Genomic DNA, 22,880 nt, shown 5'->3' with positions numbered 1-22,880 from the left:
ACAATAATTAGCTTTCTGCGGCTATATAGTACCGCTATATCGTACAGGTAGTGCCGATAGGAGGCTTGTTGAGAGGGGCTGTAGGACCTGTAATGATGTCACAAGCATGTGACTCGCTTCATGTCGTCCAATTACAAACAAGCTGCCCTGCATCATTGGAAAGTACCTAATGTGATGGCAAAGGACTTCAGTGATGTCACAAGCAAGTGACTCATCACATGCTTCAGACCAGCCAATTACATACTTGCTGTCCTGGTTTGGTTTTATCGCCCTGAGCTGATGTCATAACCTGGAAGTGCCCACCCACATCAGGAATAACGGACTCTGAATCTAATGTTATACCTACCAGGTATATCTCTGGCTAGGGAGAAGCCAGCAGCATGGTACAGGTATCGTTGGATTCGTTTTCAAAGGCTCTCTCCAGCTGTGCTAAAATTATTACTATTAAAACGTTACAGATACGGATCAAATGGACCATGGGGCGCGACATCAGCGGCGCCAGAGAAGGTAAGTACACGTTTATTATTTTTAAATAGCCCGGCCAGGGCCTAAGTAACTTTTTATAACAGGATAACCCCTTTAATACATTCCATTTAGGCTCAGCCCAGGTCCCCTATCCACAACACTGACAATGCCTCTGGTTTTCAATGTACACAGCTTTGAAATAACTAAATTAAGAAACATATAAGAAATCATATTAGAAGTCAAATGTAGAAGAAATGGTATTTAATTTAAAAATCATGTAAGACTAATTAATATACAGAGCAGGAAACTGAGACTTGTTTAAGGTCACATTTTAGGAGGTGTTAATGCAGGAGTGGATTATGTAAAGGTAACACAATCTTCTCTGGCATAATATACCAACTTTCACCTCAAAAAGTACAAGATAATTCTGCCAGAGATGAAGTCACCGCACAGTTGCTATGGTTTGGGAGACAGCATTCTGCCAGCGATATGAGTATTCATGATGAAAATATGTAACAGATATATGTCAGAATATAGACATTCCCTGGGTTACGTACAAGATAGGTTCTGTAGGTTTGTTCTTAAGTTGAATTTATATGTAAGTTAGAAATGTATATTTTATAATTGTAGCCCAGACAATTTTTTGGGGGGTCTCTGTGACATTGGATTTTAAAACTTTTGGGTTGTCATAAGGACCAGGATTAACAACAAATCTTAATTGCTGAAACCTTAGACAACTGTTACAGCTCATCATCGTAGCCTGGGACTAAAGTACAGCTAATTAGTCGAGAGGTCTGCTTGTGACTAGTTGTAAGTCAGGTGTTCTTAAGTTGGGGACCGCCTGTAGTAATAATAATGGAATTTAATACAGCTGTGTACATTAAAAAACCAAGACGTGCGGTCTGATTAAAGCGGTTTTCCAGGATGAAGATATTGATGACCTGTCCAAAGGATAGTTCATCAATATCATTATCTTAGAAAACTCCTTTCACATTGTTGGTCAGAGAATTCGATCTAGTAGTAATGTGTTTTCTCTGGGGTGATATAAAAATTAACAATCTTTTTTTTTTTTTACATTTATCTTAAGGGAAAGATATAAGCAGCTTTTACTATGGATATACTGCAGCGGTAGGTAGCCATCCTGTGTATACCATTGTGTATGTTATTAGTAGCAGAAGGGCTATGATAAATACATTTATACCCTGCATTGCAGCTGGATTTGGTGCACTCTGGCATGTGATATATCTTCAATGTACTGCTACACAGGCCCTCCCCCTGAGTAACTGTTGTGTATTCATATGCCTTATATATCAGGGGGAGGATCTGTATAGATCTCACAAACCACTGGAAAAGAGAGCTCAGAGTCCAGCTACAATCCTGGACTATAAATTCACTTTTAACAGTCCTGCTGTTACTTAAAAACACATATAAAGAAATCACTACAAAGGTCTCCAGGACTGATACATAGCACTGTCCACAATAGTGCATGGCCATAATTGGTGACAGATTCCCTTTGAATTCATATGGGTTAGTACAAGGATTTCACAGATTCATTAAGTTGTGTACTTCTTTAATTTCAGAAAAAGACGTGGTTTCCCATTATATATATATCCATGATCTCCAAGCATGTCAAATCCAACAAGCATCCTGTTCACATGTAATGGAACTGCTCTATGTGGATTTGTAGCTCCTCCACAAAGAATTATTTTTTTTAAATGAAGTAGCATGCCCATTAGGTAACAATGTGACGAGTCATCATGTTGCAATATAAGTGAAAGAACAGGAGTGAAAGCCTCAGATTCCTGTACTGGTTCTTGTAGCTAATATGCCATGTGACTATACTGTGATGCTTCCATAGATTAAAGGGAACTTGTCATCAGAAATTGGCCTAATAAACCACTACCAGTATGTTGTCAAGCAGTTGAAAAGCTTCATGCATGTTTCTTGCATGACCCAGTGTGATGGCATCATCCAGGAAATCAACTTTGAAGTTAGTTGGGGAGGCAGAGATTTTAACATTGAAGTCAAGCTCTTGCTGCCTCTGAACGCTTTCTCCCATGTGATTGACATCATGTGCCAGACTTCAGGAGATCTGATTAATGATGTTCCTGGACGCAGGACCATCAAAGAAACATCTAGAAGCTGTTGAGCTGCTTGTCAACATACTGCTCGTAGTTTATAAGGACAATTTCTGATGACAGGTTCCCTTTAAGAAAGGAGAATTTTTAAGGTGAGAATGGTAATTTTTGGATTCTTTTATTATTCATGAAGGAAGGGTAGAAGGTAGTGTTGAAACACCAGTCAGTTATTTTGAGGTTCCAGAGATGTTTTTTTCGGTGGGCAATGTTTTGTGTATTGCAGACCTCGTTACCTTGACTTACAATATGCGTATGACCACCTAACAATTTTGTAACTGCAAGCTAAATTAGTTAGTCTTAAGTAAATCATGCTGCAAATACAGACATATTCTATTGTAAATCAGCATTCAGTGGACAACGCACGCTCTACCAGAGACATCTTACTATTCTAGTACGGCTGCATTCCATTCCTGTTTCCACAATCCCTTATAATCCACGATCCCTTAGTACAACTCACTAATACACAGATACCAGTAAATACTTATCACTAAGATATATTCTCAACACTCTAGTTCTGCACATTACAGATCAGTCACTTTCACCGTTTTATTTGTATCAGAAGAGAGTAATTATTTTATATAATGTTTTACTATACTGTCCACAATTACAGAGTACTACACCAATGCATATACCATAAACCATCATTACCGTCCCCATAAAACAACATCAAATACAACAATATCATCATTTGCCTTCTCATCTCTTAGTTTTTCACACAAAAATTCTACTCTGCATCATGCAAGTAATGTGTTTTGTATGAGAAGAAATATATATACATTAGTACAAATGGTTTGCAATGCTGAGGTAGCCAAAACTTGAATCAGAGATTTCTGCGTGAACACAACTGCTTACTTAGGTTATAGAGAACGTAAATGGGAGGTAGAAAAAATAAACGATTGTCATAATCATTGTTCCTAAAGATTTAGTGTTTATGACCTGTATTGAGTATGTATTATACATGATTTCCAAATATATATAGGTAATTTGTTCTATGGATAAATGTATTGTAATGGAAAATAATTATTGCTTGATAATCCCTGTCTAAAATATTGTACCCTGTTTTGTCATCCTTGGCAAGGAACAACAATTCTGTGCAGGTGCTAAAAGCAGAATCCTGTATCTGCGCATGCGCAATAGCGGAATCTACAATAGTGGCCAGGTAGTAGTAATGCGGGTAAATCATGAGAACGCTGACATCTCAAAAGTTATAAATGTTGTAGACACCCTTTAAACTGAGGTCTTATGGTAAAGTATTAGGGTATTTAGCATTTACTATGCCACGACTCATTGGTTTATGTTTTTTTACGACAACATCTAAACATACTTCTGAAGTATGATGATTAAAAGACACATGTTCATGTTATATGTAGAATTTGTGTAAAGTCTCAGTTTCAAAACTTTATATATAGTACCGAGACTCCTGATGATCCATGAAACAAAGCCGAGACTCGTAGATTGGCTTATTTTAGAGAGCAGTGAGTGGGAAAGAAGCCATGGTTCTTTCCAAGTAACAGGGTGGTGGAAAAAAAGGAGTAACATTTTAGAAGACCTAATGATGTGCCAAAATTATCAAACACATCTTAAAGTCAAAAAAGATTCCGGACAAACAGACGTTAACCCCTTAACGACTGGGGCCTTTTTAGTTTTTTCACTTCCATTTTTCACTCCCCACCTTCAAAAATCTATAACTTTTTTATTTTTCAACATAAAGAGCTCTGTGATGGCTTATTTTTTTGCGTAACAAATTGCACTTCAAAGTGAGGTTATTTAATATTCCATGCCGTGTACTGGGAAGCGGGAATAAAACTCCAAATGCAGTGAAAATGGTGGAAAAACGCATTTGCGTCGTTTTCTTGTGGGCTTGGATATTACAGCTTCCACTGTGCGCCCCAAATGACATGTCTACTTTATTATTTGGGTTGTTGTGATTACGGGGATACCAAATTTGTATAGGTTTTATAATGTTTTCATACATTTACAAAAACTTAAATTTTGCCATCTTCTGGCGCCAATAACTTTTTCATACTTTGGTGTAGAGCTGTGGGTGGTGTAATTTTTTGCGACTTATAATGGCGTTTTCATTGCTATAATTTTTAGGACAGTGCGATCTTTTGATCACTTTTTATTGATTTTTTTTATATTTTTGTCAAAATGGCAACAATGACCTTGGGCGCTATTTTCCGCTACGGGGTAAAACGCAGTGAAAAAACGTTATTATATTTTGATAGATTGGGCATTTTCGGATGTATTTATGATTTTTACTGTTTATTTATATTTATATCAGTTCTAGGGAAAGGGGGGTGATTTGAATTTTTAGGTTTTTTTATTATTATTTTTTTTTTACTTTTTTTTAGTTTTACTTTAACTATTTTTCAGACTCCCTAGGTTACATTAACCCTAGGTTGTCTGATCCATCCTATCATATAGTGCCATACTACAGTATGGCAGTATATGGGGATATTACTCCCCATTCATTACAATGTAATGAATGAGTTAAAACGAAGTAGCCCCGGATCTTCGGGAGACCCGAGGCTACCATGGAAATGGATAGCCCCCCCGATGAAGCCGTCACGATTGCTAGCACCGATCGCGGGTGTTACAGGTAAGCCTTTGCTGCAATATGCAGCGAAGACTTACCGGCTTTGGAGAGGGTTCGGCCCGCGAGCCCTCTCCATGCGCTCCAGCTTGGTCGGAGTCCTTCTACTTTTAGTGATTGGTGGTACTTGACATGTTCCAATGCAAATATGAATGGAAATGAGCCCTCTGTCTGGCAATAATGGACCAGCTAAAGTAAAAAGAAAAGTTGGAGTTAATCCACATCTACTTTGCATCGTCTTAGCATGTTTTACTAAGTTCTACTCAATACTTGAAATTGTAACAAAAGCAATTTTTTTTTAAACAACACCTTCTGTATACGTATATTTATACGGTGGATTATACATCTATAATTAAATAGGTACATACTGTATATAAATTTATGTGAACATAATTGGCCTAGGTAACTCAGTAGCTTTGACCATGTAAAACTGCGTTATCAGCCCAAGAGCTGTTGTTAGATGTGGTTAGTGGCAGTAAGAGGGTGAAAAGCTATTTTATAATCCAGGTCTACAGTTCTAGAAGTGCTATGTGCGGAATCTTTTAGTCTATGGAATCTAAAGAAGTTTATGTTCTCTATACTAAACTGTACTACTTCCCCTATGCTCTCCTGAGGGACTGCTGTAGGATCAAGAAAGAAGTGTTGAACAGCACTTACTCAGAGCAGATGGGATGAGTTCATAATAGATCTTCAGGCTGAAAGATACCAGAGTAATTGCAGGAGATAGAGACTTAAATTAAAACTTAACTTTTCACTTTCCAGCTGCTACCTAAAATTATTGATAGTCCCCTTTAAAGCCAGACAAATTTTAGTATTTATCAAATTATTTCAAATAAAAGAAGTTTTTTTTGAAGCAAGCTTTGATGCTCCAGAACACCTTGTAGATGTGCATGTAGGTTATCATCAGCAGTCTCATGCTGTACATCCAATCTCATGGATAGATGGGCATGTCATTGCTCATGCAGTATTGGAACACCAGGGATTTGACCGGTTCTTATATATCATTCCCTCAATGTAGTTTAATATTATGATGTCAGATGTCAAACCATTATTTCTAGAGTCAAAGATAGAAATAATCTGTTTTATTTAAATGAACTGGAAACCATGAGCATATGATGAATAAACTGAATAGATGATGTCACAGATATCAGATGTAAACAGCCTTTACACTGATCTTCTTTTATGCTTCTGATCTGGAGTGTGACTACCTATTGGGAAAGAATCTATTGTAACAGTACTTTACAAATAGTACGTTATGGACAAGCCCATCTGTGACATGCTGATCATTGAAGGGCAGATTTATCAGAGCTTGTACACCAGTTTTTTGTCATTTAAGCCCTGCAATAGTTGCAATTTGTCACCCATGGCCAGCAATTGCTGTTTGTTTCCCCATTAGACCACCTCTACGCCAAGTGGGCTTGGAGTGGCATGAAGGGGGCTGTATTCGGTGGCAGATTGGGCGTTCATGTCCCATGCCTGTGCACAAACTCTACAGCATGCGACAGTGACAGAGAGTATACATTGTATCGCGGTTTGATGAAGGCCTGAGAGGCCAAAATGTCACAGTGATTTGCTGTAAAAACTAAGTATGCCATAATAAAAATCAGAAAGCTACATATTTGTGCTCAGTTTCTATGTATGTCTGTATACACGGATTGGATCCCTAGCCTGAAGCACAACCCATGCTGGAAAGCGCAGGTCGTACATTGTTCAAGTGACCGGGCATAGAACTGACATGCCACATGCCAGATATATCAGAAGTCCAGTACCTGTAGATGTATCCAGCATGTCACAAGGGGTGGGGTTCATTGGTAATGTGAAGGAAACCCATTATGTTTCATTACTAACTCATTGGTATATGATCACATACAGCAAACATATCATCATATGGGTATAATGTGATAAAATAACAAATAACATAAAATAGAATGGAAAAGTGTACATAATGAACAAAAACAAGCCATTATTTTTGTAAGACTGTGCATAAAAAGTACTTTTATTATTAAATGAAGAAAACATAAAACTAAAACTGAAAACCTAAAATTATTTTAAAAAAATGAAATCGTATACATTGCATAACTCTTATTATGAAACGTCTTGTAAAAACACAAAAAGATGAAAATGTAAGTAATACATGCAAAATATTACAGATTATAACTATACAAATGACTCCTAACTTAGGATCACTTTATTATTTTTACAAAAACATCTTAAACTGCAAAAAAATTATAACTTTTATCACCCAAAAGGCAGAAATTCAAGGATTTATGCAAAAATTCAAGTTTATGTCAAAATTATACAGACATACTGTACAGTGCTGATGAATATTTATGAAAGAGGGATTTGGCCTTACTGTATTTGGGGAGGGAGGGGATTAATTACTTAGAAGGAGGATTTAATAAATTGTTACACAGTTAATTAGAGCTAGTTAGATTAATAAAAAAAAGTCTAGATTTCTTCTGTGCCGATTGCCCAGAAGTGATGAGTATAATGTATACCTTTAGTAAATCAACCAACAAAGGTTTACCTTGAAAATAATGCATATGGCTGCCATAGTTACTAAATATAATGCCCTTTAAGTAGAAAACCCATCTGTATATGATTAATATTCTACGGGATTTAATTTCTATGTTTTTACGGTTTACAAGTTTAGGTGTTTAAGTTTGGTGTGTCCTTTACGTGCCATCAGTTGTTTAAGAGATTATCTGATGGACAAATATTGTTAAGTTTTTACTGCTGATTAGTTATTTCATTTATCTTTCTAGTACAGTAAAGCTCCACCTACCTATGACAGCCTGTGTATACATTGCATAGAGAAATACAGACTCCTACAAATAGGACATACTCTGCTCACTGTCCCTCTAGGTTGAGAGTTGGAAATGTAATAACCCACAGCCCTTGGCTGTTTCCATTTGCAACTAAAGTGATCACTAATTCAATGTATTATTTTTTTTCCCTAAAAACTTTAAAATTATCTCATTTCATCCTAACTGTAAACTGCCAGCACCATAAGCATCAAAGCTGCCAGGATTTTCACTTTAAAGTTTCTATAGCAGTTTATTACCTGTTTTCTTAACACATCGAAAATCTATTTGATTGTCTACAAATTTGTGCAGTAATAGATATGCCCTTATGCTTAATCGGATGGGTTTTTTACAGTATTTTAATAAATCCTCTAATTTTTTTCATTTTACAATTAAAAACCTTAATATATAATATTTCATTAATTATAAAGCACATTTTAAAAAATGGCATATTTTACTAGATGTCGGAGTGTCTTAAAGTGAACCCTTTTATGTAACAGTTCTTTCTGCAGTCTAATCAAGCTCCTCAATCGACAAATTAAGGTCTATTTAGGGGCAGAGCTACAGTAGAGGGGTAAGAATCCAATAAACCTAAGAATAGACCATAAATACTGCAGTGGATGGGATAGAGAATGCACCACATTTAATATCTATGGTGCTAAATAAGACAATCAATTATAACAATCTTCTGTTTCTGTTGGTCCCACAGACGGCAAGATAGGTTACAAATGTCGATTGTGGGCAAACTCCTTTAATCCGATTGAAATACTTATTGTCCCTGGAGAAAATTTAAAAAAGGAAAGAAATATAATGCCAAATTTCATTTGTAGTACTAGGAAAGAGCTGCCAAAGCTTTTGTAGCTTTAATATTGATAGATAGCTGTATAATCTCCACATCGGGACTATTGTCCTATTGTCAAGTCCTCATCTTTGTCTAAAGAAGAAACAAATGGTATGCTATTGTGCTTTTGCAAGGGTCACGCTGTTCCATCAAACTTGGGCAATAAGTTGGTAAAAGTGTAAGTATTATTTTATGGATAATTATCTATTATTATGTAGTAGAATTTATATTACAAGAGCAAAGCATCTGTCACAAGCTAAAGTGATTTGACTGCAAGTGTTCAAGCTATTACATAGTGCCTAAAAACGTATGGCAGTAAGAAGCACTTTTGGAAACTTGGGTGCTTGTCAAGGACATGCACCAGGTATTACTATATCCCTTCCAAATTTGTGCAAATTTTTTCCAATTTGCAAATGGTTTTCAAAACTAACAGCCAAATCTGCATTTTAGGGAATGTAGTAGATGCTATCGTTATAAAAAAAAGCTAGATACGCAATCCCTCATTGGCGGAGAGACCGGGGTAGTGCTAATAATCCTGAAATTTTTATCCGAGTATCCACTGGCTCTTTGCCAATCTTATACAGTGGCATAACAATATGGAGCTGCAGACACACCCAGCTTTTAGACTCAAGTTGCCCACAGGGCCCTTTGCTACATAACAAAACAGTAGTACATTATGTAGGTGGTGTAATCCCTAAAAAATGGATGGAAAAGTAAAGAAAAACTAGGCATGAAAAACACTACTTTTCAAGTGCTATGGAATCCAAAATGAAGATGCATTGAAAGATCTTTACATCTCACAATCATTATATATACAAAGAATAGTCAAATTTCATGGATGTCATTATAATCACAGTAAGAAAAGCGTTTGGTGTATTTAGATGTTTGAATGAGATGTTCAAAAAGGACATATATGTCCAATAGGAAATGAGCATCAAAGCTTAATAGAAAGTAGCTGTATCTGGGGTCTCTACAACCAGTAGTGAATTATGCTATCAATTTCATTGTGGCAACAGATAATGTATTGAGAGTATGATAACATGAACGGCAAATGTGTAGTTGAATGATTCACCTTAATTTACCTAAAGCTGCCTATGTTGCATGACTGGAGGATGATGTATGTGTTTTTAAAAGGGGTAGTAATTTAGACAACCCCCATCTCATATAAGTGTATACCCAGCAGTTGCAAGGACCACAATGTCTAACCTTGTTTTTAGCATAAAATGAAACATGACAGGGCAGCTCTTGGAAGTCAACCGGTGTCAACATCATGTTCCACCATTGATGAGATCTAAAGAATGATGCCTTTCTCAGCTTTAGCTTTAAAAGGACATATATCCAAGGGATCTTATTGTAGATGATCCCTTTAAGAATCTGCTTTGAAAGATCTTTTGACTTCCTGTTATATTGCACTTATGGATTTCTTAGAAAATATCACATTAGACTGCTCATCTTCAACAGACTGATTGTGTATAACAACCAGCCTATCAATGTGTTACTCTTACCATCAATCTATGTACAAATCCCATATATATATATATATGCATTATCTGGCAATATCTGATAGAAACATGGGTAGTATTCCGTTAAAAATGACTTTCTATATAATTTCACAAACATCTCTGATGACATATTACGTCACTGTGCCTAGCGCAAACTACATTTTTCTCTTACAGGTTTATATAATGCAAAACTACAAGCCTTTTAAGACAGTCACAACCCTAAGAAAAGAGGGATGCCTTTTATTATATAATATGTAACAACAACCCAAACTATAACATCAACAAAAATCGAAACATAAAAAAATGCTACACATGCGGCTTCAATGCAAAACTAAATCTGAATATTGTTGATGCTTAAAAGAAAAGTAACTAATTTCTAATAATAATAATAATAATAATAATAATACACAAGCGTACGTATATTTTCCCTGCATGCAATATTCCCTGCCCGTTGGAATGTCATCCAGCCACATAGACATTGTGACTAACATGGTTCATTGCTTTAGACAGACCTAACGGCTCCCTTTAAAAGTGACAAGACAAAAACTGTTAATAGGAGAAATACTGCCGGAAAAAAAAAATTAATTTAAACTGAATTGCAGTAAACATAAAAAAGCAACTTATTTTTATAATAAAACAATCTGTATTATAAAGTAGGAATAATAAAACAGAGATTGCACAAAATGCCTGCTTTGATAAATACAAATGGAACCTGAATGCCCAAATATAAAGTATATGGAATGCTAGGTATCAATGCCCTACTATAGGTTTATTATTGTTTCTTTGTAAAATATCTCTCTTTAAAATTGCTTCATATACGTAAAATGGCCACTCTGCAGAGTATGAAACTTTGTAAAAGCAAAAACCACATAGACATAACATACAACATATAAGGGTGGACTGAACATGCAAGTTATTATGTCTTCTTTGTACTATATACATTGTTCCCTTGAAGGGTCTTCGAAAGAGCTCCTATGATTGTGTCAAAAAGTTATTTCTTTTTTTGTTATTCTTTGCAAAAACTGTATTTCTGTTATGAGTAAAAGTACGTATATACCGCTCCTAAACTAGAATTATAATGATGCACATGCGTAGAACGACTTTGGCGAAATTGTTTTGGACAAAACTCCTATGGCTTTAATGACACAGACCATGCTGCATACACCCAACAATTAACACCAATAAATATGTTCAGGCTCCTTTTTTCAGAATTTTTCTTTTTTTTTTTTACATTTTTGTTTTCTTAACAAGTGTATTTATTTTGTGGACCAAACTATTAAAGAAATAACTGAGATTTTTTTTAAAAAAATGTAAACATAAAATTTTAATGGTTTGGTCCCCAAAGTTATTATTTATTTTTAGCATTGCAGGTTGAATAGCATGAATTAGTTTATAGCAATTACTGCCAATTGTATTTTATGTAAAAATATGTAAATTTAAAGGGATTGTCCCACCTGGACAATTCTGTTCATAAATATGGCAATCCCACATATCAGTTGATCACTGGAGGTGTGTCTATTAAAGACACATTACAGTATCACAAATAGCTCCAATAAGGAAATATTTAATCACTTATAACTAGTCCCATAATTTAGTAAGCAGGCAACATCCTTTTTTTTAATTGTGAAAAGGCATAACTGAGACATGGCCAACCCATACGGATGCTTAAAATTCTATATGGATGTGATGGTCAATGCCATCATTGTGCTCTTTAGTAGGACTAGCTGAAAATAATAGACAGGTTAAACTGTATCATTTTAATAATTTTGCCTTCAATGCTAAAATACCCTCTTAAAGTAAGACCATTAAAGACTTTAAAGTAAGACATTAAAGACCTCCAATAATTCACAATTGTGAATAGCTATATACCGTATTTGAAAATAACATACCCTCAAAATTTTAGCAGGTCTTCCATTCAATTTGGGTGTCAGTAAATCATTACTTATGGATTAGTTCAACCAAGAGCTTTGTCCAAATTTCTAGTTGGGAATGATATCATGTATGTACAAGCATGGGGTTTCTGTATATTATTGCTAGATTTTATTGATTTTGTCATTGTATTATTACTGATACTATGTTCCTAGGGGAAATCGTCTAAGGCAAATGTAGGTTAAGGTAGGTCTGGTGTTCCAAACTGTGGTCTGTTCTGTCTCAAGTGTTCCAGATACTAAACCCCCATACCTGTATATACCAAATATTCTTTCAAGTAGAAGATGTGTAAAATATCTCTGAGTAATCAGTTACTAAAAGTTACCAATTTCTTATATTTGTTGTAATCCACTTATAAGAACATCCTTCCTATCTGATCACGTGAAGTGACTGTATAGTCTTAGTAATGATTTAGTAGTACTGTACAGCTATCTTAAAACAAACATTTTGCATACGCTACACTTATGTGTTGATAACATTTGTTCCCTGGACCAAAACAACGATTCACAAACAAGAAGACATTAAGGCTCTAATTTCACATAATGTATAGTATTCTTTCTAACATATAATAAAAGGAACATAAAGTGAGCTCATGATTTGTTAATCTACAGAGTGGTAAGATGCAATGGGTATCCGAACACCAGAGAATGAAAAGTGTGGCTTCGTAGATCCTGCTACAAAACCATATTGCAGTTTACTGTTGTATAGATATGTTTAGATTTATATAGATTTATATATATTTATATAGAAACACACAAAACACACTCAAAAGCCCAAAGTGCAATACCTAGTAGTAGTGAAGCGGAGAGTTAAATGCATAAAAATCATTCGGATGGAATCAAACGCATGATAATCTTCACTGAGGCCCGAGCTACACTTCACCTTGTTCCCAACAGGAGTAATAGGGTGACTGGAGTCTGCTTGCAAGATGCAATATTACAGCTGACGCCGCTAATATCTACAGATGGTCAGAGTACAACATGTAGCCCGGGCCTAAGAGAACTATGCAGGCCTTGTCAGAAAAAGCACAACCTGCATGAGTATACAGGTGCACCATATAAGTACCACCTCCTAGACACATTTCATTAAACCACTTCTTCTCAATCTGTAAAGAAGTCCCACCAGTGATAAGTGGAGACTGAATGCTGCACAGGGTCTTTCTCCAGATGCCTGAATCTCTGGTTTAGCAATATAATTGTCTAGTGTGATAATGTTATATACTGGGTTCACGAGACAAATGAGAGATAAACGGAGTAATATTTTTCACTTTGGCATGGACATTGACTACTAGTAGAAAGTCCCTGGCACCATTTTATCTTGGCTGGTGAGGTTCTATACAAAAAGTCTGAGAAGCCATGGATTAAACTATTGAGAAAGCAGCACTACTACTTTATGGAATAGACTGTAGTAATCTCAAACTAGACAAGTACTCCTTTCCTTCTATCACTCAGGCTCCCTGCACATGAACGTTATTTAGGAACATGTCCTTGCTGTTGTTTCAATGGCTAGCACACATCTCCATGTTCTTCTATGGGCTCATACACACGGTAGGGGATTCCAAGGCCCTATGTATGAGACGGCTGTAATATTTTTATATAATATTAAAGTTCTCAGTGTGTGAGCGGGCCACAAACAACAGACCGTGGACCCATGATATATACACATCCATGTACATATGGCCTGAGACTGTGAATGGAGCTGCAGTATGTTTATTGCACAACCGTAAGTAAGGAGGTCTACAGCAGTGGTGGTGAACCTATGGCACGGGTGGTACTCAGAGCCATCTCTGTGGGCGCTCAGTCCATCAACCCAGACAGGTTGAGTGACTCAAAGCATCCTCCTGCAGTATTGGGTAGCCCATGGTGTGCTGCTTTTTTAAAGCAACACTCACTGGGCTTCCTAGGACTCGATGAGGAGCAAGAAGGTGTGGATACGGCTACACTATAATTAGAGCTCCTGCCCCCGTTTCTGTTTAAGGGGACCCTGTAGGGAAGCTACAATGATAATCTGCATTTTCCCACCTTCTTTCAAAGGTACTGGTGTCCTCAAGATTCCTCTAAAAGGTGCACCATCATTGTTGTATAAGGAGCATGGCTTCGCCTACCGATAACATGCAATTGACTATTCTTGTGGATGACAGTGATGCCCTAGTTATTTTACACATCATGGGTCTAGTCTTATGTAACTTTACATTGATCATTGCAGAAGTTTCTGAAACTTTCTACAATAACTAATTTCTGATTTTTGCTGGTAGTCAGTGAAAGGAATCATTGTTTACATGGACAGACTCAAAACCTGTTGAGCCCTAGCTCTCACTAAAGTCCAGACAAACTTAAATGAAATAATTCTGATACTGATACCCTGTAACAAGATGCAGCTGTGTGAGAGCAGACGAGGTTGTGTGTAGAACCTCCATATTTTCCATTCACAGATAATAACCACAGATACGAGATTGTACGTTGGTACAAAGATCATACACGATATCCATCACCACTAGTATCGCTAGTGATATAAATGATGGATATCATTTTTATTAAATGCTGTCTGTAATGGCAACCGCTGTAGTTTCCCTACTGGCAGTGCTGCTTTCTCAGGCACTTATCACAAGTGACACGGTAAGCGGTGCTATTCCATTAAGACCTGATAATAAGCAAAAAGTGCTGAATCTATAGTAAACTGTAAAATATAATGCTCCTGTTGTAGAGTATAAGGTACAGCCCTTGAGCATTAACACTCAATTTTTGCAGAAAATAGTGTGGACATGCCTAGGAATAATATATACATACAACTGCAAAATATGACAAAAGCAGAATTACCACAACACTAAATGGGCTCTGTATCCTAGGACTGGCACTTCCCATTTGTGAATGTACGAAAAAACTGAGTGCAAAAAAAAAAAAAAAAAAGTAGGACCTCACATAGTATAAGGCTGCAGTAGAGGTGTGACTTCATTGTACTCTTAAACCAATGGACAATCCCTGAGAGAGGGCAATATTGTAATAGGACGTGAGAGTCCATGTTGTTGAACTGCAAGCTGTGGACCAACGCTCTTGTGCAAGTTTTCCGAGTCCTGAGGTGAAGAGAAATGGGTTCATATACCATTCGTAGTCCTTTTGGAAGAATATATTCAGCTTTTGATGAATTTCAGACAAACATGAGATATAGCAGATTAAGGAGGTGGGTTGTAAAAAAAAATGGGCTTTGGAGATATTCCACATAGGAAAAAAAAATATGGCGTTGAGATCTGGTACAGAGACTCATAGCTGTGGACACACGTAAAGTATGGGATTCTAAAGTTATCTATATAGTAAAGTATTTGTATATATAAAACAGAAAAGATATGGAAATCTGGAGGTAGACAACTGAGGAAGTACTGAATTCTGAAGATTCAGCACAGAGTAACCTGTATAATTCTGGAGATCCAAAACAGATTTGTTAAGAGGATTTTGGAAATCCAATAGAAAGGCAGCCAAGAATGTTTAGAAAGGTAAGGAAAAGGAAATCTGGAAGTTTATCCTTATATTGGTATATTGGTAAATGGTATTTTTTTGTTCTAGTCATCTTCAAACCAATTAAAAACGAACCAAAAAAATTATAATACCAACAAAAAAATTTTAAAAAAAGAGTTAAATGTAGGTAAGAAAAAGTTCATTTCCCAAAGTGTTCCACTTTAGCAGAAGCAAAGTGCTAATGTCCAGTGCAAGTAGTTTTAGGGGGAGCTTGCTGGGCTTATAGCAGGGCTAGATGCATCAGAGCGGCTATAGTCGCTGACCGAGCCATTCCTGGAGCTGATACCACCTCGCCCTTTAAGCATGCTGGGCTGGAAGTTGGCATGGCGGCGGGCATGCTTAGTCAGGTGGTCACTACGCATAAAACGCTTTTCACAGATAGGACAGCAGAACTTCTTCTCTCCAGTATGGGTGCGATAGTGTCGGGCAAGTTCATCTGACCTGGCAAATTTCTTGTTGCACTCATCCCAGCTGCATTCAAAAGGTCTTTCACCTGAGAAACAAGTAGTAAAGATGTTGTGAGTATGAAGAAATACTATTAAAATCACAAAAACACACAATATATTATATAAGAAGTAGTGTACATATTTCACTTTTTATTTTAGAACGTTCACGTATTTGCTGCAGGGAAAGGATACCAATACATAGTTTGCCTATTTAATGGAGTTGACCTTATGACCCATCTACTAACTTTTTAAACAAACTGTGTATAATCCAATTGAGAAAGAAGCAAAAACACAGACTTAGAGTATACTAGCTGCTGCAGCTAATAGTGAGTGTTCTCTCTCACCCAAAGTGCTTTTCTCACATCTTCAATGCTTTGAGCACAGAAGCACTGTACTTCCCACCATGTTGCTACTGCTTATGAATAGTAAAGATGGTAAAAAAAAAAGTCCTGTTTCATGGTAAGTGTATGAGATGCCTCATAGCTGTATGTCTACACCTGCCTGCCAAAAAAAGTTTTTAACAAGTGCACAATACAAGAATCCTACTAACGCACACACATGAATGGTTGGTTGGTGAGCATGCATGTTTTAACAGGGCTTGTTCCTAGTTTAGAAGTTATCCTATCTCCACAGGCTGATTGGTGAATGTCAACCGCTAGGATCGGTAGTAGTCCCAGAAGTTGAACCGCTCATCGATCAGCCTGTGGATATGGCTTAACTTCTAAAGATGGGACAACTCTTATAAGAACTTAACTCAATTCCAATTTGTATGGCTGGAAAAGACATTTTCATGCTGAATAGTGGATTTTATTTTATCTGCTTGTACACAGAGGGATTGTACTGCAGTAAGTGATATATTGGGGCAGATTTATCAAGCTGTCTGAAAGTCAGAATATTTCTAGTTGCCCATGGCAACCAATCACAGCTGAGCTTTAATTTTACCAGTCCTCATATTTTAAAAGGGAGCTGTGATTGGTTCCAATGGGCAACCTGAAATATTCTGACTTTCAGACAGCTTGATAAATCTGCCCCATAATGTACATCTCATAGCACTTTACTGCATAATCATTTATTATGGCAACGCTCTAAATAAAGCACAACATGACATATTAAACCTAAGTGTTTTATTTTTGGTGCCCATGTCATACCGCAATATGAACAACACCTTAAGCAAATAATCTCATCTGCTGACGGTACGTTTTGCTCTTTTTAATGACCATAAATAAATCTCTTGGTAGAACACCTAAGCAAACACATTATGCAGTCTTGGGTGACTCCTATCCGGTTCTCTTCAGTCACTTTTCTAAACATAGGTGAGATGCCAGGAAGGCAGACTATGTGGCATCTAAGGCTTGTATCAGATCCACTGCCTTCAAAGTAACCTGGCAGCTTCCTATAGTAGTACAGATAGCAGAGACTGCCCCTAAAAAGGATGTGGTTTCAGTTTACTATCTAAGTTTTCTCAGAGTTTCCCCACATTACTAACTGCAATTGCTACATCTGAATGAGAAACTAAACAAAATGTAGAAATGTGAAGGCTACTTAAAACACCAAAATACCCCCAAAAAACACCAGTCACCACTAGTGCCTTTATAAGTGACTGCTCCTAGGAACAGTATTTCTGGATTTCTGGTGCCCAAAGTCACAGTGTCAATTATTGTATTCATGGTAATTGTACTTGCATTTGTGTTATGAATTTAAAGGGATTGTGCCACAGAAGACACTTGCCCCCTACCTTATTTAAAGGGAACCTATCACCAGGAATGTAATTTTTTATCTGGTGTCAGGTTCCAATTGCCTATGCCAGTGGTGGCGAACCTATGGCACGGGTGCCAGAGGGGGCACTCAGAGCCCTCTTTATGGGCACCCTTGCCATCACCCCAGGGTAGAGTTTTCCAGACAGGACTCAAGGTCTCTTGCAGTCCCAGGCAGACCAGGACCCTAGAAGCAAGCTACAATGATAATCCAAACTTCTTCTCCTTCTTTCTACTGTATTGGTGTCCTCGGATACCTATACAATTTAAACTTGTGAAAGAGCCGGTAGTAATAAGTTACTGCTTAAATTGTCGCATTGGCACTTTGCGAAAAATTTGTGGGTTTTGGTTGTAGTTTGGGCACTCGGTGTCTAAAAGGTTTGCCATTACTGGCCTATGCTATGCTGATGTTAAACAAGTGTTTGTTAGCAACGTGCGGCGAGTGGCATTCTTCCTCCTCCACCTCTTCCTGCTCAATGCACATGACAGGAAGTTGGGAGAGGTGAGGGAGCTGTATGAGTGTAGAGGAGAGGAGACTGACACGGGCACACACAGGCTGCAGCTGTCCTATCCGCCCCCCCCCCCCCCCCCCATCCCCAGAACCGCAGGGAGCCTGGTAATGTGAATTGAAATTATAAACTACTGAAAAGATTCAGAATGCAGACAAACGCATTTTTATAATCAGCATAGCATAGCCTATTGGAACCTATCACCAGCTAAAAATGCCATTCCTGGTGACAGGTTCACTTTAAAGGGTAGCTAAAGTCCTCTGAAGTGTACATGGTTGACCTAATCTCCTTAAGGACTTTCTTAACAGTGAATGCAGTATGGGAAAAGCATGTTTCTCCCTCTACAAAAAAGAGATATATAATTACATAGAAGTCTTTGGAGAGGAAGGGGGAAAGTAAGGTAGAGGAGATGCAGAAAAGGCCGCTGGAGCTTTCTATGTCTCTTATCAAAATTAGCTATTAAAGGACACCTGTCATCAGGTCTCTGTCACTATTTCTGTCACCACTACCTGTTGGAGCAGCTCACAAGGGATTCCAGCCTTTATTTAGTCAATTCATGCACTCTAAAATCATCTTTTCTTTATTATGCAAAAGAGGCTGGGCACATGGAGAAAAAATGGTATGTTACCCTCTCCTCATGTCTTTGTGTAATGTATAGTAAAGCATTGCTAGTGTCTGTGCTTTATCTGCTGACATGCAATGTTTTACCATACACATGTGAGAGAAACAGTCATCAGCTACAACTGACATGTTCTGCTATAAACATGGTTGCATCCTGGAGCAGTTGAATCACTCTACACACACAGGCTGCAGCACCAGGAAATACATAGAGGAGCCAGCACCAGGAGTGTCACATCATTATACAGGGTGTCAGTCTTGTGTGTAGGAGTATCACATACACCTAAGCTGCAGGGGGTGTGGCTGCCACCACCAGGAAGCACATAGAGGAGCCAGCACCAGGAGTGTCACATCATTATTCAGGATGTCAGTCACGTGTATAGGAGTATCTCATACACACACAAGCTGCAGGGGGCATGGCTGCCAGCACCAGGAGTTTCACATCATTATACAGGCTGTCAGCCATGTGTATAGGAGTATCTCATACATACACAGACTGCAGGGGGCACCAATACAAAGCACATAGAGGAGCCAGCACTGGAAGTGTCACATCATTATACAGGTTGTCAGTCATGTGTATAAGAATATCTCATACACACAGGCTGCAGAGTGCATGGCCGCCATAACCAGGAGTGTCACATCATTATACAGGCTTTCAGTCAAGCATTGGAAGGGCACAGGGGAGACAAAATGCAGGACTTTCTCCACCACACAGCTGGGTCACCTCACCACAAAATCCTTCCCCCCTTTTAGTTGGAATTGGCGTAACCTGCAGACCATATCAATTAGCAAGATTACAGCTGTTTCTAACATCATTTCCAGTAGCTGTTGAGAGGCCATGAAATATACATTAAATGGTTTTCATGCATATTCCATTATCCGTGTGATATAATGATTCCATAACACTGTCAAGAAGATTTATTTCCCGGACAAGCAAACTATGGCAACGCTACAGTGATATCATTTCTATTGGAAACTCCATGACAGCAGTATAGAGTTGGCAACTTAATCAGTTCTTTTCCGGCCTTAGGCAACTCGGGAAACAATCTCTCCTTATTTGGGAGTTTGTTGTTGCAATTATGTATCAAGTGATCACTTGTTATGTATATACTATTATAGGCTATTCTACAAATGCACAGCTGCTAAAGCAATAGCAGCACATTCTGATGAACATTATAGTGGAATTCTTATGTACAACTGGTGGGCTGAGCTTGTACTTAGACAAACTACATATGAATTCACGTATTCTGCAAAAACTATCAACTTTTTTGCTGCTGCCGGACAGGATCTGAGGTTGGAGGTGGTGGGCAAATTTGCAATTGCAAAAGGGTGATTTTTGCATTTTGATCAATAGAAATAAGTGAATGACATTCATTTGCTGCAGACCCTCCAGGCACCGACAGCACAGGCAATAAAACACCTTTCCCTGAGCACCTGCAGCTCATTAGCATATTTTTAAAACTGTAGTAGCGGATGATGCCAGTTGAAGGGAAGGGGAAGATAGCTGTCAGAGATGTGGGCCATGTTATGTCTTACAAAGTTAATTTTTTGCCACTAGGAACTATAGATTTTTTAAAGCTAAAAACAGTGTGGGCACAAGTCAGTACAGTGCTTTTGGAACTTGTCGCATGTTTTCTTTAAAGTCAACCTTTTTTTGCGTTAATTTCAATTATCCATATTACATTCCTCAGTAACATTTTCAGTTCCTCTTTATAATATGCATTCTGGCAGTTTTCTATGACATGACAACTTCCCTAGGAGACTAAGCTGTAAGGCAATTTAGAGTATTTTCGGGAGGCTTCACTGTATATGAAAAGAGTTGCGTAGGCTGGACAACCCTTTTGATCAGTTCCTCTGTAAGTTGTCGGTAACTACATTCCACTTGCAGTTGTGTAGAGGAGAATGCTTCAATATTATCTCACATCTGAAAATCTGCCAAGTTTCTCTCCGTGCCTGATACATGATAAGGGGTTACTTAAGTGTCCTTTTTTAGCCACTTGAAATGGTAAGAGATATGCAAACATTTTCTGCACAGCCTTTGAACTTGCATAAGGACTAAATTATTTCAAAAATCTGCTGACTCAGTGTCAACTAGGGACAACAATGACTTTTCCTGCACTTCATGTAATACATAAGGGTAGGCCTCAGAGAGCTGCTGATTAACACTCTAGACATAGGGGAAACAGGTTGTTTGCAGTTTCTAGCTAAAAGATTGAAGATTATAATTTTACAATAATGAACTAATTTTTTTTTTATTAATAAAAATATTTCTTAAGTCAACATCTGTATGGATTTTAGGAAGCTCAAAATATAAACTCCAAGCAGACTGATGCAATGGGTATAACATATTGTGTAATGGTGTAATTCATCCAGTCCTCAGCATCCCATTATAGTCTGCTGTTTTATATGTAGAAGAGCAGAAACTGTAATATCCATGTGAGCGGAGAGGTCCTATCTGCCGCAAATTCAGCTATAACCAGTGCCAACCTATAGTAAATTTAGCAGATACGACCTGGCCCACCCAGTGGGCATGAAGGTGATGAAAAGTTTCCAGAAAACCGATGTATAAGGCATGATAAATTCCCCCCAAAAAACTTTCAGAAGTTGTCTATAGACAATGTCAAAGACTTGTCCAACTGTGGAATTCTCTAGAAGAGTTTTGGAGAGAAATACTTGCTATAGAGAACCTGCCCCCTTTTTTGTGAAGAACGTTTGTTGTTCACCATTTGGTGGAGATGTCTAGTCTCGCATTACACCTGATTTTTAAGGCCCAGCATGTTATGGAGCTTTCTGTATGTTTTCAAGTCTGACCTCCAGAGACCTGCCTCCAGGGGGCACTGAGCACAGACCTCAGTCCTAAGGTTTCAACTGGAAAAAATGTAAAAAACTAGAAAATTAGTTTTAAGAAAATGCACATAATTCAGACTTTTGGACATATTTTTTTCTCGAATTCACCAGATGGGATTATTATTTTTATATTTTGACCGATCAAACACATTTAGACGCTATGATGTTTGAATATGTTTAAGGTTTTTATGATTTGTTTGTTTTTTGATATGGGAAAGAAGGCAATTTGAATGTGTTTTTTTAATTTAAATCTTTTTAATCTTTAACCTTACAATTGATAGTAATATGTGTGATCCTTTAATGTGAACAGAAACATAACTTTGAAACCACAAACCGATAATAATTTGTCTTCTAAATTATTAAAATCAGTTTGACGGCATGGTATTTGCTGTTCAGTACTGTTCCCTCCTGATGACTGACCTATACGCTCAGTGGAGGCCATTGTAGGCGAAGAGGGTTATGAATACAATGTATTGCATCCATCCTCCAGCCTTCGCTGAGAGTACGTTCAGAGAGGTCCTCAGGGATGTAACTGTCCATATAAAGACATATATGGTCTTATAACTACCGTAGTTCCTGACAATGTTCAATCCCCCTTCTGATTTCAAAGAGGAGGAGGAGGAAAAGGACAATATATCCCACTATGAGCATACTGTGAGATACTTCATAGCCATAGGCAAAAATGACATGTGAATGGAGGCCTAACTTGCTAAATAGGTTTTAAAACATGGCAGTTTTTCAAAGTGTAACTAAAAGATAGAAGCAATTGAGAAGAAGCCGTTGTCCAGCTCTATCCCTTAAGGTGGTTTGAGCTCAAATTTTTCAGATTAGCCCAAGAAGTGCTGCAAAGAAATGGCTGTAGTGCCTATTAAGTTTGTAAGTGCCTTGCTGCTCACATGGAGCATGTGGTATTTTTATTGCA

General features: G+C 37.6%; 1 protein-coding gene across 1 annotated transcript in view; it reads right to left on the bottom strand.

Annotated features, from left to right (window-relative positions):
• Window positions 1-11,497: 11,497 nt before the first annotated feature.
• Window positions 11,498-22,880, bottom strand: part of KLF13 (KLF transcription factor 13) — a 45,066-nt gene continuing 33,683 nt past the window's right edge. The window contains exon 2 of the mRNA XM_072148028.1: window positions 11,498-16,277. Coding sequence (XP_072004129.1) covers window positions 15,985-16,277 — 293 coding nt within the window. The 3' untranslated portion in view covers window positions 11,498-15,984. The remainder of the gene's footprint in view (window positions 16,278-22,880) is intronic.

This window comes from Engystomops pustulosus, chromosome 4 (assembly GCF_040894005.1).
Source record: "Engystomops pustulosus chromosome 4, aEngPut4.maternal, whole genome shotgun sequence".
In the NCBI taxonomy this organism is placed as follows: domain Eukaryota; kingdom Metazoa; phylum Chordata; class Amphibia; order Anura; family Leptodactylidae; genus Engystomops; species Engystomops pustulosus.
This window is presented reverse-complemented; position numbering and strand designations above follow the sequence as displayed.